This window comes from Salmo trutta, chromosome 36 (genome assembly GCF_901001165.1).
Source record: "Salmo trutta chromosome 36, fSalTru1.1, whole genome shotgun sequence".
Classification (NCBI taxonomy): domain Eukaryota; kingdom Metazoa; phylum Chordata; class Actinopteri; order Salmoniformes; family Salmonidae; genus Salmo; species Salmo trutta.
The window spans coordinates 30,217,074-30,236,800 of NC_042992.1; the positions used below are offsets into that span (position 1 = coordinate 30,217,074).

At 42.7% G+C, this 19,727-nt stretch overlaps 1 protein-coding gene across 9 annotated transcripts in view; it reads right to left on the reverse strand.

Annotated features, from left to right (window-relative positions):
• LOC115175825 (semaphorin-4A-like) overlaps window positions 1–19,727 on the reverse strand; it is a 49,194-nt gene that overhangs the window by 20,615 nt on the left and 8,852 nt on the right. For 7 of the 9 annotated variants that reach the window (XM_029735365.1, XM_029735367.1, XM_029735362.1 and 4 more), the window contains exon 2: window positions 14,460–14,706. In XM_029735365.1, the coding sequence (XP_029591225.1) occupies window positions 14,460–14,556 (97 nt within the window). In that variant the 5' untranslated portion in view covers window positions 14,557–14,706. Of the gene's footprint in view, window positions 1–14,459; window positions 14,707–17,317; window positions 17,362–19,727 lie in introns of all 9 variants that reach the window. The other 2 variants (XM_029735364.1, XM_029735363.1) reach the window with 1 other exon arrangement.

Below are 19,727 nucleotides of genomic sequence, written 5' to 3' on the forward strand. Positions count from 1 at the left end.
AGTTTTTGCAACAGCACAAAGTTTGGTGGAATATGGGTTTACTCTGTATGAGCTGCAGTGAAAATAACGTGGTGATTTGACTGGTTTGTGTCATTGTAGCAGAGAGTTTAGGAACCATTTACATCGACCACGATACTTAGCACCCTAGAATCAATGCAACGATCACACGACTGAATCATAAAGATGTTAAAAATTATGCTTTTGAGAAGTATTCTCTTCAAGTCTTAATTTCCTTGCAATGAAAGCAAATTCTACCTCTGGGTTCACAAAGGTTATGCAATCAGAATATTTTATGCAGTAACGTCCTCAAATTAGTCATGTATTCAGCCAATATATGTTTTGAACAGACTACAGCCCTACATGAAATGTTGGTGTTAATGTAGCTAAGGCAGTCAACACTTGCCATTAGGCCTTGGGCAAGGTGGCCTCAGGAGCATTTGCCACCCCTCTAGTTTAACACTGGTTTCATTGTGTGCAAGGTCACTTTTCACCACTCCGTCCTTCTCCAAGCTCTGTTAGCGGGAGACGTCTCGCAAAAACACCAGCTCGGCGATCAAGGTAATTGTTTGTCCTCCATGCCCACCCCACCTATGAAGTGGCTCTTTCCAGGCCCTGGGCACACAGTCCTCCTTTATTGTGGAGGTCATGAGAAAACCGCTTCAGCTTATGAGTTAGTGGAGAACGTGAAACAGCAAAAATCAACTGTTGCTTGTTTGTCTGGGCAAGGCCTCCTCCACACGGCCTTACTCAGGACCCCTGTGAATCCCTTGCCAAGCTTGTTGGGGTTGCGGACTACATTTCACTTGAACGGTTGCCAAGGACTGTTTGCTTTACTCCTCGGGCCTCATGAGACTTGATCTGTGTGAAGTCATGCTCTGCAGAGATTTTTTAGGTCTGCAAGGGTGTGGAGTCTGTGATGATTCATCTGGCCATGCATGGGTGTGAGTGAGAGATTGCAAGAGTGTGGCGTGTTTGTGGGGGAAAATCAGCCAACGGCCATCATTCATACCCAGCCCATCTGAGCGTAGAGGACCTTTGAGGTTGTGGGAGAAACTTCCAGTGTGCCGTTTTCCCACCCCAGGGAGAGAGATGTGCCCAGTAATGATGAGTGTGGTCTATGCTTCAACAGGTATGTGCTCCTCCACTGGGACTCTCACTCACGGAAGTGGTCGCGCCAGGAAATGGGAGGATGGCAATACACATTCATTAATTAAGGAGTGAGAGATATGCCCTGTGAGAGGACATTTCCAGGGGAGAGAGAAGACAGAAATAGAAATTCCACTCAAACTTTCTTTTGGTATTTTTTTTTCTCCATTAGTCCACTGTTGATACAGTCCCAAAATGTTGTGCATCTCAGCAATCAAGTTTTCAAGATATAGGACTTTCAAAAACCGGACTATAATGTGGCAAGTTACAAATAGCTTTTTGACAGTCCTATATCTTGAAAACTTGATTGCTATTTTGTGACTGAATCAACAGTGGACTAACGCATTCATTTTTACAACTCCTGGACATGAAAGTTTGTGTTGCGTTAAAATACCTGTCTGAAAGGCACCATCCCCTCACCTCAGGGTCTGATATGGGTTGTCTCCCTCTCTCGGGTGCTCAGTTCTGGTTAATCCAGGAAGAACTGGACTCGGGCCATGCTATTTGTGTTCCAGATCTCAGTGCTGTGTACACAAACGAGGGCCAGACTCGAGGTTCGACAGTGAACATTTGATCAGCACCAATCATGTTAGATGTGTTTAGTCACAACCAAGTCTCTTCTCAGCCTCCCAGGCAAAGCCATAGACAGGGGTTCCCAAACGTTTTTGGCCGGGACCCCATTTTCATATCAAAATTGTTTTGCGACCCCACCATGTAAAAAAAAAGTAAATGTAATCAGCGGCCAATGTTCACTTCTTTAATTGGGGCTATTACAAACAGTCTATTACAAATCAGTCTGACAGTACTTTTGATAGTATTTCAATCTGAAGGAAGTATGGTTTGAAGTGACTGAAATGCATCAGAAAGGTATTGGGAAGTTCAGAAGATCATCATAATGGTGTATGATTTTCTACAGCATGTAGCTACACTACAGCAGAAGCTACTCTTCCTGGGGTCCGGCAAAATTAAGGCAGTTATACAATTTTAAAAACATTACAGAATTCATAACACACTAAGTGTGTGCCCTCAGGCCCCTACTCCACTACCACATATCTACAACTCAAAATCCATGTGTAAGTGTGTGTGTATAGTGCATATGTTATTGTGTGTATGTATGCATGCGTCTGTGCCTATGTTTGTGTTACTTCACAGTCCCGCTGTTCCTTAATAAGGAGTATTTTTACCTGCTTTTTAAATCTGACTCTACTGCTTGCATCAGTTACCTGATGTGGAATCGAGTTCCATGTAGTCACGGCTCTATGTAGTACTGTGCACCTCCCATAGACTGTTCTGGACTTGAGGACTGTGAAGAGACCTCTGGTGGCATGTCATGTGGGGTATGCATGGGTGTCGGAGCTGTGTGCTAGTATTTTAAAAACAGACAGCTCAGTGACTTCAGCTTGTCAACACCTCTTACAAAAACAAGTAATGAGGAAGTCAATCTCTCTTCCACTTTGAGCCATGAGAGATTGACATGCATGTCATTAATGTTAGCTCTCTGTGTGCATCCAAGGGCCAGCCGTGCTGCCCTGTTCTGAGCCAACTGCAATTTTCCCAAGTCCCTCTGTGGCACCTGACCACACAACTGAACATTAGTCGAGGTGCAACAAAACCAGGGCCTGTCGGACCTGCCTTGCTGATAGTGTTAATGCAGAGCAGCGCTTTATTATGGACAGACCTCTCCCCATCTTAGCTATTGTTGTATCAATGTTTTGACCAATACAGTTTACAATCCAGGGTTACTCTAAGGAGTTTAGTCACCTCAACTTGCTCATTTTCAACATTATTCATTATGAGATGTAGTTGAGGTTTAGTAAATGATTTGTCCCAAATTAAATGCTCTTAGTTTTGGAAATATTTAGGACTAACTTATTCATTGCTACCCATTCTGAAACTAACTGCAGCTCTTGCAGTCATTTCAGTTGCTGTAGTAGCTGACGTGTATAGTGTTGAGTCATCTGCATACATAGACACACTGGCCTTACTCAAAGCCAGTGGCATGTCATTGGTAAAGATTGAAAAAAAGCAAGGGACCTAAACAGCTACCCTGGGGAATTCCTGCTTCTACCTGGATTATGTTTGAGGCTTCCATTAAAGAACACCCTGTGTTCTGTTAGACAGGTAACTTTTTATCCACATTATAGCAGGGGGTGTAAAGCCATAACACAAGTTTTTCCAGCAGCTGACTGACCGATCATGTCAAAAGCTGCACTGAAGTCTAACAAGACAGCCCTCACAATCATTTTAACATACATTTCTCTCAGCCAATCATCAGTCATTTGTGTAAGTGCCGTGCTTGTTGAGTGTCCTTCCTTATATGCGTGCTGAAAGGCTGTTGTCAATTTGTTACTGTGAAATAGCATTGTATCTGGTCAAACAATTTTTTCCAGAAGTTTACTAAGGGTTGGTAACAGGCTGATTGGTCAGCTATTTAAGCCAGTAAAGGGGTCTTTACTATTCTTGGGTAGCGGAATGGCTTTAGCTTCCCTCCAGGCCTGAGGGCACACACTTTCTAGTAGGCTTAAATTGAAGATGTGGCAAATAGGAGTGGTAATATCGTCCGCTATTATCCTCAGTAACTTTCCATCCAGATTGTCAGACCCCAGTTGCTTGTCATTGTTGATGGACGACAATCATTTTGTCACCTCTTCCACACTGACTTTACAGAATTGAAAAGTACAATTCTTGTCTTTCATAATTTGGTCAGATATTGTAGGGAAACAGAAGACACATGTTCAGTGAACACACATCGTTCTGTGAAGGGTCATAATATTTTGTAGCTTAAACCTTCCAAAAGATAGCGGCGAATTTGTTAGAGAAAAAAAAAATGCTCTGTTTATTACAACCTCATCTAGTGGCAACCGGAGGTTACAGACGTAACCCCTGTTTAAAGAACCAACACTGCCATAGATCCTTCCCCACCCCCTCATCCTCAAGCAAGGACATAGATCCTCACCCTACCCCACCCTAACTCCACCCAGCAGCTGTAGGCTCAGGCTGGGCCAAGAGGTACTGTATTATGGAAGCACGCTACATTAGGTTTTACTCTCGTGCTGTTCTCTTTTTCACGTGCAGTTTATCATTTTCACATAAAGGAATATCCACTCAAACTATATTTTGGTATTTTCTTCATTAGTCCACTGTTGATGCAAGCACAAAATAGCAATCAAGATATCAGTTTTTGAAAGTCCTATATCTTGAAAACTTGATTGCTGAGATGCACAACATTTTGGGACTGTATTAACAGTGGACTAATGGAGAAAAAAAACACCAAAAGAAAGTTTGAGTGGATTATTCCTTTAAGCCAACAGCTTCAGTGGCCCGGTCTTTCTCATATGTTGTTTTTATCTCACCCACACTTGCTTTCTTTGTCTCCTCTCACTTTTTCCCCTCTCCCCCTGGACATTTTCTCTCACAGGGCATTTCTCTCTCTCTCTCACACTCATTCATGTGTATTGCCACACTCATTACTGGGCACATCTCCCTCTCCCTGGGGTGTGCAAAAAGCACACTGGAAGATTCTCCCACAACCTCAAAGTTCCTCTACACTCAGAACGAAAGTTCACAAAAATACACACACAGGTCTTTCTCAGTCTGACTGGGGTGGGTATGAATGATGTCTGTTGGCTAATGACCCCCACAAACACGCCACACTCTTGCAATCTCTCACACACACCCATGCATGGCCAGATGAATCATCACAGACTCCACACCCTTGCAGGCACGCGCTGAGACGTAAACTCTCTGCAGATCATGGCTTCACACAGATCAAGTCTCACGAGGCCCAAGGAGTAAAGCAAACAGTCCTTGGCAACCGTTCAAGTGAAATGTAGTCCGCAACCCCAGCAAGCTTGGCAAGGGATTCACAGGGGTCCTGAGTAAGGCTGTGTGGAGGAGGCCTTGCCCAGACAAACTGTTGATTTTGCTGTTTCACGTGCCTTCAGACAAGTATTTTAACGCAACACAGCTGGAGCGGAAGATGGGGCAGGATACCAGCTAAAGAGATGAGTTTACATTTAAAGAGTCACATTGACTTCACTTGAAATAGTAAAATAACAAACTTTCGTATGTAGAAGTCCAAAACATCTGTGAGCTCCTTACCTGTGAATACAAATGTAACACTTCACATTGCAGAATTAGCCATGCGAGACATTTGACAGAGGGAGTGAATACTGCATTTCCTGACTACGGTGTTGCTCTATGGGTCATGTATCATGGGTTGGTTACTCATGAATGAGCAACGGCTGGGCTACTGTGTGAGCAGTCACCCATTTAGAAAGAGAGTGAAGTGGGGGTTGCGCAACACGGCAGATAAGACCTGTCATCCTGGGGATTAGGAGGGATCCCGTCCCGTACCTGTCAATGCGCGTCATCATCCCTCAGCTATCTGGACACACATACAGACACACACAGGGGTTCAAGACTCGTCTCAGTGAGGAAATGAAGAGACCTCAGTGGAAACTATTCCTAAGAGATTATTTTCACTCTCACACTGAACACAATTGTGGATACAGGACTCATGTTTCTCCCTTTCACTTGGCAATTTGATGCCCTTTTCAATCTAAATAACTACCGTATTCGACATCCATTTGTAATGATATCAACACTTGTGTGATTCCTTGTGTCACACTCCAATAAAACATCATTCACTAAAACTTGTGTATCTATAAAATGTGTGTGGGTGTGTGCGCACGCATGTGTACACAACTCGTGTTCCACATGTGGCGTGACGGCTACTACATTAGTGGCTGGCTCCAGCCGACTGAGGCCCCACTGTCTGAGGCCGAGTGGTTAAGTAAAGCCTGATGGAAATGGAGATGTGCGAGTTTGCAAACAGCAGAAATGTACTACCTGAGGGCATTTCCTCAAGACCAACGAGACGAGGAACTCCAAAAATCCTCATGTCAACACAACAAAAATGACTGAGTTCTGTAAAGTGATAGTCAGGTCTTCGCCGATGGCCAACTCAAACACTATTCTGTGGAATTCTAAACAGCACAGAGTAGGGTCACAAGGAGTTTAGCTTGTAAACGTGGTTGTCTATCTCAACCATGTCTCTTGGTTCTCACACTATCAACAATTTGTTTGTACTCATTTAGCTAACAGAGAGTGAGCAGAAAGCACATTCTTCACAAATTAGTTTCTGCACCTGCCCTGAACACCTGAGGTAAACATTTCTACACCATATTCTTAAAACGAGGCAATTCTCTTGCATTTGTAAAGGGTATCTTTTTTTAATTTTTTAAAAGTATATCTCAATGTAACTACAGCAGAGGTAGACCAGATATTGGGGTTAATAGGCTATGCCTGGCAAACTGGGAGAAAAGCAAAAAATACTTATTACACTGATTTGACCACAGGTCTAACATACTGTAAGACAAACCGCTTTGTAAGTTAGGCGATTCCTGTACACAAACTCCAATAACGCAATGTTATTGTGAGAAAATGATAGGACTACAACTAATGATATCGTTGTATGACATTGTTGGCTGATACCGATATCCGATATTTTCCCTTCCAAAAATACCTGATGCCATATTTTTTTGCAGCCTTTAAAGCATTCTAGTACAGTTAAATAGTTGAACACACACACACACACACACACACACACACACCACACACACTAACTGACCAAAAAGTTATTTTGTAAGTATTTAAGTATGTCCCCATCACTTACTTGGTATGCTGTTTCGTTGTTCCTTTGTTCAGTCTCAACCAGGATTTCATCATACATGTCAAGCAGTGAAGTTTCAGCTCTGTCTACCCGTGGCCTCTCTTCATCGGTGCGCACTGTGTCCTTTTCCATCTTGTCCAGCTGTGTCTAACATGTCACGTAAACCCTGTTTCTTGTCTGCATCGAAGTAGCGGTCCTTGTACCTAACGTCGAGCATGGTGTCGACACAGTAAAAAGGCTCAGAGAGAATGCTACCGAATCGCTTGTTCACAGCCTCTAGTAGAGTACTTTTCCAAGTTAACCCCACGGTCTGTGTTGGCATTTTTGTTGAGCAGGTGTTTCAATGCCATGACAGGGTATCACGTCTGCTGCAGATGCAGTTGAGCTTATTTCTCAAGTTAGTTTTTCGAATGGGACTTGGAGTGTTCATGTTTCCAAGTTTCAAACATGGTCTCAAATGCCATTGAAATGGCAGCAGTGGTATGAGAACCAGCAAATTCTTGAGCATGCAATGCGGTTTTTCTCAGTACAAAATCCTTGTCGACCCACTGTGCTGTCAGTAGTAGTGGCAAAGGGTTGGAAACTTTCCATGAGAAGTCAAGCCCTGGAATTTGGAGAATTTTGCTTAAATTCATCAAAACAGTCAGCTTATAACAGTGAACCTTTTTTTGGGGATACACATAAGGCAATTCTAGGTCTTGTGGCATATTTTGGTTAAACTATCCCCAATTCAATAGAATTGCAACCCTCTGCATGCACAGTGCATTCTTCCATCACATGCACAGTACATTCTTCCATCACATGCACAGTACATTCTTCCATCACATGCACAGTACATTCTTCCATCACATGCACAGCACATTCTTCCATCACATGCACAGTACACTCTTCCATCACATGCACCGCTGATTCTCAAGATCTTGCACAGTAATGTGATGCTATTGAGCCCACACTACTACACTGTCTGAGCCAAGGACTACATGCTTTCTGGTAAGATTTGATTACAATTACGAAAAAATAAATATACACGGCTCAAAAAAATAAAGGGAACACTAAAATAACACATCCTAGATCTGAATGAATGAAATAATCTTCTTAAATACTTTTTTCTTTACATAGTTGAATGTGCTGACAACAAAATCACACAAAAATAATCAATGGAAATCCAATTTATCAACCCATGGAGGTCTGGATTTGGAGTCACTCAAAATTAAAGTGGAAAACCACACTACAGACTGATCCAACTTTGATGTAATGTCCTTAAAACAAGTCAAAATGAGGCTCAGTAGTGTGTGTGGCCTCCACGTGCCTGTATGATCTCCCTACAACGCCTGGGCATGCTCCTGATGAGGTGGCGGATGGTCTCCTGAGGGATCTCCTCCCAGACCTGGACTAAAGCATCCACCAACTCCTGGACAGTCTGTGGTGCAACGTGGCATTGGTGGATGGAGCGAGACATGATGTCCCAGATGTGCTCAATTGGATTCAGGTCTGGGGAACGGGCGGGCCAGTCCATAGCATCAATGCCTTCCTCTTGCAGGAACTGCTGACACACTCCAGCCACATGAGGTCTAGCATTGTCTTGCATTAGGAGGAACCCAGGGCCAACCGCACCGGCATATGGTCTCACAAGGGGTCTGAGGATCTCATCTCGGTACCTAATGGCAGTCAGGCTACCTCTGGCGAGCACATGGATGCCACCCCACACCATGACTGACTCGCCGCCAAACCAGTCATGCTGGAGGATGTTGCAGGCAGCAGAACGTTCTGCACGGCGTCTCCAGACTCTGTCACGTCTGTCACATGTGCTCAGTGTGAACCTGCTTTCATCTGTGAAGAGCACAGTGCGCCAGTGGCGAATTTGCCAATCTTGGTGTTCTCTGGCAAATGCCAAACGTCCTGCACGGTGTTGGGCTGTAAGCACAACCCCCACCTGTGGACGTCAGGCCCTCATACCACCCTCATGGAGTCTGTTTCTGACCGTTTGAGCAGACACTTGCACATTTGTGGCCTGCTGGAGGTCATTTTGCAGGGCTCTGGCAGTGCTCCTCCTTGCACAAAGGCGGAGGTAGCGGTCCTGCTGCTGTGTTGTTGCCCTCCTACGGCCTCCTCCACGTCTCCTGATGTACTGGCCTGTCTCCTGGTAGCGCCTCCATGCTCTGGACACTACGCTGACAAACACAGCAAACCTTGCCACAGCTCGCATTGATGTGCCATCCTGGATGAGCTGCACTACCTGAGCCACTTGTGTGGGTTGTAGACTCCGTCTCATGCTACCACTAGAGTGAAAGCACCGCCAGCATTCAAAAGTGACCAAAACATCAGCCAGGAAGCATAGGAACTGAGAAGTGGTCTGTGGTCACCACCTGCAGCACCACTCCTTTATTGGGGGTGTCTTGCTAATTGCCTATAATTTCTACCTGTTGTCTATTCCATTTGCACAACAGCATGTGAAATTTATTGTCAATCAGTGTTGCTTCCTAAGTGGACAGTTTGATTTCACAGAAGTGTGATTGACTTATATATGTGTATTTAACCTTTATTTAACCTGGCAAGTCAGTTAAGAACAAATGCTTTTTTACAATGACGGCGAACAGTGGGTTAACTGCCTTGATCAGGGGCAGAATGGCAGATATTTACCTTGTTGCTGGATCGAATCCCTGACCTGACCTTTCGGTTTCTGGTCCAACGCTCTAACCACTAGGCTACCTGCCGCCCCACAATACTGGGTGGGGTGAATATATTTTATATGACATGATTTTTTGTAAACTAGTAAATAGCAGCCCACAACAAAGTGTGTTTAAATCTGTTAACAATTTCTGCTAGTTAGTTTTTGCTACCATGTGGGTTTTAGCTTGCTTGAGCCTGCTAACTGAGTGTTAATTCACCTGTTTCTATACATGTTTCATTTAAAAACATATCTTACAAAGGATTTGTTTAATCTAACTGCTTAACTATTTATCTGTACATGGAATTGTGTTATGTTTTTTATTTGATGTGTGGAGACATTTCACTGCAGCAAATATAGTGAATACTGTGCCAAATAATGTGTGAAGAATGCAACAAAGATGAAGAATCATCTGGCCAAGTGCATACATTTCCCTCCTGAAACCTATAGCAATAGCTATTGCGCGGATTGAGGGAGACAATGCCATCCTGTCTGATGTTCAGACTCTGCTTGCAGATGTAAGATAAGAAATCCATACTGCCCTGCCCACTGTTGCTCCAAGCAGAGGAAACAGCAGTTCTGAAATACATCAAAAAGCGTGAAGACTTCTGCCTGAAGCCCATACACGCCGCAGCGTACATGTTGACCCCAAGTATGCTGTCAAGAGCATCCTGTCTGGTGCAGAGATCAACAAGGTGGTGTCATCACTACCGTATCGCCACCTTGACCTGTATGAGGGCAAGGTTCTTGGCAGTCTGGCGAAGTACACTTCCAAGCAAGGGCTTTGGGATGGAGATGCAATATGGTAGACGTGCCAACGTATCTCATCAGCCACCTGGTGGAAGGGACTTTGTGGATCTGAGGCTCTTTCCCCTGTTGCTTCCATCATCCTCCAAATCCCACCAACATCAGCCGCATCAGAGCGCAACTGGTCCTTGTTTGGGAACACACACAACAAAGCACGCAACAGGCTGACCAATACAAGGGTTGAAAAATGTGTGGCCATCCGGCCAAATTTAAGGCTTTTTGAGCCTGACAACAAGCCATCCTCAACACGGTTGGAAAGTGACAGTGAAGATGAGGCCTCAGAGTCTGATGTTCAAGAGGTGGACATTGAGGATGTCCAGGGAGAAGACATAGAAGCCTGAGAGGAAGACAACCAAAGCTTTAGTTCCTAGACTATCATTTTACAGATGTATGTTGAATACGTTTTTGGGAGATGCGATGGATCATTGGGGATCATTCAATATTCCCTTTGTTGTTCAGTGAAATCATCCCATGTGAAGAGTCAACTCATTTAAAGTTCAATTCGTAACTACATTTAAAAAAATAATTATATTGGAAAGATTTAATCATTTGCAATTATGTCTACTTGTGATAAGGTAAAATGCTTATGTTTCTGTCTCTATATGATATGGTAAATATATCCAATGCAAAACCTTAATTTGCATACATTTCCATTAATTCCCATATATTCCTGTTAATTCCCATATATTCCAGTAAATTCCCATATATTCCAGTAAATTCCCATATATTCCAGTAAATTCCCCAAAATGTGCAACCCTAGCTGTCAGACTCCTAATACTCGTGGGGCTGACATTGCTGGTCCAAATGTCAGTTGTGTTGGATGTGAGTTTCAACAATACTGTGCAACTCCGGTAGGGCAGCATCTGAAAAATAGCATCTACTTGGTAGTGTGTACCAGTCCTCGAAGTGCAATGAATTCCATTTTCTTGGCGTTAATGGATGTCGCCTTTACGTTGTCTAGTTGAAATGTTCTTACTCTTTCAAATACCTGCTCGACTTGTTGACTGCTCGATCCACACAGCAGACATTGTGGGCTAGGTTAGGAATGCTGTGTTGCACGTGTAGAGCTGTATTTTTTGTGGTGTCATTACGTCATCTACCTATGTTATATAGGTATGCATGTCAGCTTTGACATTGGTTTTGCACATCAGCGTTAAACTGGACATCGGACTAATGCTGATGTTGGCATTTTTAGCTAATATCGTCCGAATCCGATATGCTTACAGATATATTGTGCATCCCTAACTACAACCAAACTAAAGCAGCAGGCAGGTCTTAAGGCATCAGCCTGCCAGGCTCTCTTGGTCATCCCAGCTACAGGTAGCAGAGCTAGTCACCTTTACGAGCTGCATTGGAAGAGGGGGACGTCACAGGTTTCTGTTAAGTTCCCTAAACCCCTGCCTGCCGCCAACCCTCCTTAAGCGATATCTGAAAGGAGAAAAGACCCTGAAGGAGCTTTGTCTACATTCACATCTCAGGAAATGATCAAAGATCAGCACCCCAGACCCTAATCCCAGGCCCTACACATTCAGCATTGGTGGAGATGCTGATCTTGTGTCCCTAGATGGAGGAAGTGTTGTCAACTCTAACTTAGCATTTGTGCTGTGTCATTGAGTGTGGGAAAATGGGTCTTGAATGGTGTGTTGGCAATTGTCTATGAGAATGGGCATATTTCCAGGAGTTCAATTCAGGCTTCCAGCGAAAACTAAAAACTTACCCTTTTCACACTACTGAGCTTAGCTATACTGCAACGGCCTGTGCTGGAACCATGCTGAAAAGGACAATGTGAGAAGATGCATCCAAGCCAGCAAAGAACGGTTTGGGTCGGCACAATACTGTGAAAAGGGTATGAGTGACCCCTACTTGTACTATTCCTGTGCAACACATACAAACACACACGCAACCTTATCTGATACTGTGCCCAAACAACAGAACTATTCATTCCAGGCTACAAAGTAAACAAAACAAAAGGCTTCACCTACATCAGCAAATCTATCAGCTTTCACGTTCATTTTTCTCCTCAATCAGGTCACCTTCGCTTCCTTTTCTTGTAGTCGGACCCCATTTGGGCTTCCGTTTGTGTTATACAGCGGGTCTTCTTCATTTTAACTTAGGGCCCTATAAACGCAAATGGAATCACGGAGTCGTAGGAAATCAACTAAATGTATTGCGCCCATTAGAAGATTTATTCGTTGTAAATCATAAGACATGAACAAAATGCATCAGTGACTAGTATTTTCCTTCAACTTTCTGAAACGGCACAGGAATGCCTGTGTGTGCGTGCGTATGTCTACACTGTTTAGCTGCTAGCGATAATGCTAATGATAACCTTCTAGCAGATACGGAAAGGCTTTCCCAAAAACCTTCTCACATAAACGTTAGGCTACTTTGTAGTTACGATTGTTTGCATCAATCCAGTGGCCATTTGTTTTGCAAACTCTGCAATCACATGAGCGCTACAGAAACATTGCTAACCAAACAACGGGCTCTTTCTGGTGTGCACTTGCATTAAAGGGTAACTAAATTTCTTCAATTTCTACCAGACCTCAAAAGTAGGTTCAAGCATTGTTTTGGTTCAAGCATTGTTTTGGATTCAAAAAACAACTAAATTGGATGTTCCCTTAAAACACGTGATTTTCAGAGCGAAAAACAAACGTTTTACAGAAACCTTTAAAAACATAACGAAGAAAAAAGAATTTGGGAAAAAAAGAAAACTTTTTTTTTTTTTTTTTTTTAATAGGTCCCTATGAACATTACTGGACTTGAAACTGTTTTCCAACTTGTGCCAGTGTCCACATCTTGTCCCGTAATATTTGCAAGCCAAGAGCCTATTCGATTCCCTTCATGACACTGCAGACTATTTCCTTGTTTTACTGAGTAGTTCTCGGCAACTCAATATTTAGCATCGCACAACACTTCCGATGTTAAGTATAAATCCATTAGGGCCTCGATCACAACAGACAACACAGCTTTTAAATTAACCACAAGCCATTCTCTGGAAAGATAAAAGGTAAATATTTGTGTGTGATACCGTGCATCACGAGATATTTGATTAGAAATGGAGGCATTTTCAGTACAAACTAAGGTAGGAACAGTATTGTTATACAAACAACTGGCCAACAGTGGATGCTATTTACTTTATGTTACAACTTCCAATACTCAAAACTGGAGCAAACAAAAACTGAAACAGTTTAAAAACCATATTACAAAAAAATACATTTTTACCCAGCTCCTTAACGATAGTAATGAATACAAGCTTTGAAGACGATGCAACCAAACAGTTCAACCATTGTGATGTCATCTGCTGGCTGCCTCGTTAACCATAATGCTTGTCCCATTAGTAGATCGTTAGTTGGGACAAAACTCGTGAGCTTTTCTTAAGATGGCAGAGAGCAGTGCTTTGTAGGAGAGACAACAGAGCATCGGTTCAGCTCAACTTTCATTCCCCTCTCCAGAATATCCACAAATGATGTATGGCAACAGACCTGTAATAGGCTCAAGTGGGACAACTTTGGACCTAGCAATACAATGTGCACATAAACACAGCACCACCATACACAGACAACAAAGATTTGTATTGTGATTAATTCTTCAAATTGGACTGAACTAACACGACTTAAAGCTGAAACTCCCTCACCAAGAGAACTGATTCGCCTCGCTCGTCAGTCACGGTCGCATTTCCACCCTGTTAGCGCTGTTGCACTTCTGACCTTCCGTTGGTCCTGTTGAACCTCCATCTTGTCATGTCAGGGATGCAGTTAATACCAGAGCTCTAATAGTGATCACCATAACAGAGATCAATACTTACCCAGCCATTCCAAGTCCTTACCATTTTAATATCACGACACAAGTACAGGAGCACAGTTAAATTGGACGTGTAAATGTCTGTGGACTGAGTGGGTGTCTTCAGCCCAAGCAGGGCATGACAGACAAGCATTCACACTAAGAGTGTCTTTCTGATCTGTTCTTAAGTCAAAAAACACAAATCCATAACTAGACAGTCACTGGAGCGTATCACAGCTGCAAAGTACTTTGCTTTAAGCGACTGTCACTTCATTTCAAGACAGTGAGACTAAATGAAAGCATTGAAATGTATCACTCCATTTCAAAGTTCATATTCACAATCGAGGAGCTAACAAGATCATAAAATGTGTTTCGACTTACCCATCGGAAAGGAGACCCGGGGGGTAAGCCTGGCCACACACACAGCCATAACCCATAGAATGACCACGATGATAGAGAGTAGGCCTTGGTGTTCCATGATGACCCAAAGAGCAAAATCAGGGCTAGGGAGCTAGCGTCAGGCGAAAAGTGGCTGGTGCTTGTCTGAGATGTCAAACACTGGGTCTGTGGGGGCAGCACCGATGCAAAAGCCACTTCCTCTGGTCTCTGGAGCCAGCCGTCATCGCATCTGAGGGAGAGAGAAAAATACAGAGATATGGAGGGAGGGTCATAGAGAAGAGCAGTACTCCCTTAGCATGGTGGAGATGTGGGTGGACAAAGAGCCTGCATGCAAGGGAATGACTCATTTCTCACGAGAAGGGGGGGGGGGGGGGGGGGGGGGGGGGAGTAGAGGCCACTTCCTCTAACACAAGAGTTTCCCAGACTTGGTCCTCGGGGCCCAAAGAGATGCACATTTTGATATATGTCCTAGCACCACACAACAGATTCAAATAACCCACTAATCATCAAGCTTTGATCATTTGAATCAGCTGTGTAGTGTTATGGCAAAAGCCAAAACGTGGCCCCATTGGGGTCCAGAGGACCGAGTTTGGGAAACGATGCTCTAACACTACGAAGCAAAACCACTAGTATGTTTGAGCATTATAGATCATAACTAAGCATCATAAGGCACCATCAACCTGAGGGTTCTTTAGTTCTGTCATGTGACAGAGTTAAAATGATCTAATAAGTTCAGAAAAACATATCCAAATCAGTCGTCACCAGTCTGCATTAAGAGGAATAAATTACTTCAGACTAGTACAGGCTCTTTAGGGGAAAAAACATTACGAGAAACCTCATGGAATATCCTAAATTAAATGATTCATACGGTACAAAATTCAGTCATTTCGATTATAACTAGAGAAATGCCTGACAAACTGATGTTGGACTTAACGATCACTTTGAAATTCCATTTGACATATGGAACATCACGGGGGTTCAGTGACGAATACAGATATGACCTACTCTACACTAGGCTGAAATGACTGCTGCTCACAATAATATGATACTTTTAAAATAAAATTATATAGGAAAATGCATTACCAATATGTTCATTGATATCTACTGTGCAAGGTAATTAGGGCCATGTAAAATCTATTTAAAATTGTCTAATTCCGTTTTTCCCAAAATTACTTTTTCTTTGTTTAGTTTTTCCAGGTTTAAGATTGTTCCTGTTTATTCAGGTTTTTGCTCTTAAAAGCATTTAATGTTTTCAAGTGATCGGCGTTCAAGCAGGTAGAAACCCGGAAGGTATGACGTGGCACTGCGATGAAGTTAATAGGAATACAACTTTCAGATTGCAAAAATGTGTAATTTAAAAGGACGTCTTTCCTGTTTGTCCACCTCTTTAGTCCAGGGTGCATTGCATGGTGCCGTTGCCAGATATAGAAAGGAGCTAGAAATCCAATGAATGAAGGAACGTATAACGTCCCACCCAGCATAAGTTCACGTTGTCATGCTGCGTCACGCAGTTGCTAAGCTAATCATCACGCAATACTTCCTCACAGTCAGTGTTTATGTCGAGAAGGGTGCCTATTTTCGTTGAATGTAATGTCACAATTAGGTTTGCACATTTTGGGGCACATTCAGAGGTGGAAACTTTTCGTGGGAATTAATGGGAATATGCAATATAATATTAATACCATTTAAATGTAGATGTTTTTTTGCATTGGATATATTTACCATATATGGAGACAGAAACATAAACCTTTTACCTTATCATAAGTAGACAATTGCAAATGATAAAATCCTTCCAATAGAAACAAAAAAAACAATTTAGTTACAAACTGAAATTTAATTAAATGAGTCGACTTCACATGGGATGATTTCACTGAACAACAAAAGGGAATATTGAATGATCCCCAATGATCCATCGCAACGTTTCAATTCTCAGAAGTATATCTGCCATTGAAAATGTTGACTCTACTCTGAGGCACAACGATCTGCAGATTGAACATGGTGAGATTGTCGTCCTAAATTGATAGCTGTAAAATCACCTAAATAAAGTGCACTAACTAGCTACGTTACATGATGATATTGTCTTTGATATTGTGTGTAGCTACGTTTGCTAGCTAGCGACTTAGCTAGCTAGCCAGCCAGCCATCCCATAGAGAGCATTTCATTGTGGATTTTGTAGTAGACAATATCTGCAACAGATTTCCACAATGTTTTCCATGTTGCTACCAACCTTATAACGTACAAATAAGAAAAAATAAAATCACAAAAAAAAATTGTTTTAGAATATATTTACTACTAAATTCTATACATTTTCTAATATTGTTGAATACCGTTTTAATGTCTGGATTTCGTGATTCCGTCTGCGTTCTCGACATCCAGGATTTTATAGGGCCCTATTTAAGTAAGCTCTACATGGCGAGGAGCCCCCATAACGCCATAGACGGTGGCAACTCTGTGTTGGGTCACTAGGCCAATCATGAACAGAGTCCACCCCTGTCAGAGTGGCATAACAGGATTACCCAGATCTGTAGGCATGGGGATTAGCACAGATATGTCTTTACCTGTGGCAATGAGGACAGGTTGAAGTCTCAGGCTGTCTAGACAGAAGCACCTCGCCAACAGATCTCATCATTAATCTGAGTAATCGTTCCAAGTCAATCTACTGGAACTATAAATATACCTGCCACTCATCCCTTCATCGGTCTTACCACAACCCTTTTGGAGACTGTATTATCTAACTCGAATAAGTCTAATATAAAATGTACAATATTTTCACAACATCTACTACAGCAGGCCATTTGTCCAAAATGTGAACAAGCAACCTTTATATAAAGTACATTTACCTATGTCAGGGTGACCCATCTTCTGGAGGTTTCAGAGTTTCCTTCTGTAGAATGAAAATATCCAATTCAGTAGCTACTAATCTCCCTATTCCAGCAAAACAAAAAACACACCTCAAACATTCATTCACCAAGGGGTTAAAGTTCAGAGAGCAGAGCCTGTTTGAGATCTCCTTGGTGGTCAATCTTTGCCTCGCCAAGCTTCTCCAGTTGTCTCCACCCTGGTTTCTCACAGTGACAATCTCTCTTTCTCCCTTTCAGTTTCTCTCTCCCTCACCCTGTTTCTACCTTTCTGGGCAGTGTTGTGAAAGATGCTGGTATTTCGTAGGGCGAGATGTGCGCAGGCGATGCTGTATTCCTGCAGGGCACTAATAGAAAACAGAGCGTTGTCTGGGGGATCTTACAGTTATCTGGGACCAGCTTTTGCAGAACCGGTTTTTCAGGCTTGGTAGACCAGGTTACATCACTGGAAAAGCCGGCTGGTTTTTCCATCACCTAGATTGACCCTGAACTCTGGGACAGTGGTTCCCAACAGATTTCATTTAATGTACCGCCAACTGAATTTGACTCTGCCTGGAGTACCCACTATTGTGCATTTTACCAGTAAGTCTAAGGTCTAATGAGTCTTCTCAAGTACCCCCTGTGGCTAGACCACATACCCCCAGGGGTCCTAGTACCCCTGGTTGGGAACCACTGGTCTGGGATACGCCCACATTGATGACATTTGAGCATTAACTCAATGTACATGAATTGAGTTATTATACTTGGGTGATAAAGTATAAAAACTCACTGGAATCATTTAGACTACTAGTCCATGACCATCAGAATAAGCAGGATTAGGGACGCCAGCATGTCCATGTGACACCTCCAGCGTGACAAACACGTGATCAAAGCGAGAACTGCATGTAGCCACATGTGCACACTTTGTTTAATATCCTTTACTCGTTACTGAGTTATTAGCCCAATTATAGATCATTTGTAGTCAGCAATAGGGGAGTGATTGCTTCCTACAAGGGCACAAAACGAGTACATTTCTAAACATCTTTGAAAAGCGAGTCATGTAAAGAGCATTATTTTGGTCTTAAAGGTGCAGTGTAGTATTTTGAGACAGGCTTGAATAAGCTAAGTCGCCAATAGGCAGAGGATACAGATTCTCTGTAATAAATGGTGTGCCAGCGGCTATCAAAAGGTGAGCATTTGCCCACTGAAGTCGGTTACGACCCCGAACTGCAGTCAGGTCAAGACCCTGGTGAGGACGAAGAGCACGCAGATGAGCTTCCCTGAAAACGGTTTCTGACAGATTGTGCAGAAATTCTTTGGTTGTGCACACACACAGTTTCATCAGCTGTCCAGGTGGCTGGTCTCAGACGATCCCGCAGGTTAAGAAGCTGGTTGGAGGTCCTGGGCTGGCGTGGTTACACATGGTCTGTGGTTGTAAGTTCTGTTGGACATACTGCCAAATTCTCTAAAATGACGTTGAGGCGGCTTATGGTAGAGAAATTAACATTAAATTATCTGGCAACAGCTCTGGTGGACATTCCTGCAGTCAGCATGCCAATTGCACGCTCCCTCAAAATCTGTGGCATTGTGTTGTGTGACAAAACTACACCTTTTAGAGTGGCCTTTTATTGTCCCCAGCACAAGGTGCACCTGTGTAATGATAATGCTGTTTAATCAGCTTCTTGATATGCCACATGTCAGGTGGATGGATTATCTTGGCAAAGTAGAAATGCTCACTAACAGGGATGTAAACAAATGTGCACAACATTTTAGAGAAATAAGCTTTTGTGGGTATGGAACATTTCTGGGGTATTTTCTTTCAGCTCATGAAACATGGCTATTTACATGTTGCGTTTATATTTTTGTTCAGTGTATCTCTATGAATGCACCTTTGGATTGAAGAGGCAGACAAATAGGAGAAATGTGGTGTAACCTCTTAAATTATAAATTTCTCAAAGTAGGAATATCGCAAAAATATGATCAATGGCTCACTCGAGAGAAGACATCCTCAAGCATTATGACATCAGCCAGTATTTAAATCTGACATGTATGATAGACATTTTCGCGATATAAAAGTTGTATTCCTATTAACTTCCAGTGTAGTGACACCGGCTTTAACATAATGCTATGTCATCCCGGCAGAATTTATGCTTGCTTGAAAGGCAATAGCGAAGAGACACATGAAAACATGAAAAGGCCCCCGGGAATTGATTGAACATCGCTCAGAGATTCACAAAAACAATATAACATTCAAAATAGGTGAATCTTTACTTTAATAAAGCAGCAAAGTGGACAAATAATCTCTCTACGGACAAATACTTCTTGAATTTCACAGTACCCTTGAATTTCACAGTACCCTTCTAAATTACAAGTTTACTTCGGTGTGTGAATCTGAATTAGGGCTAAACAGAAC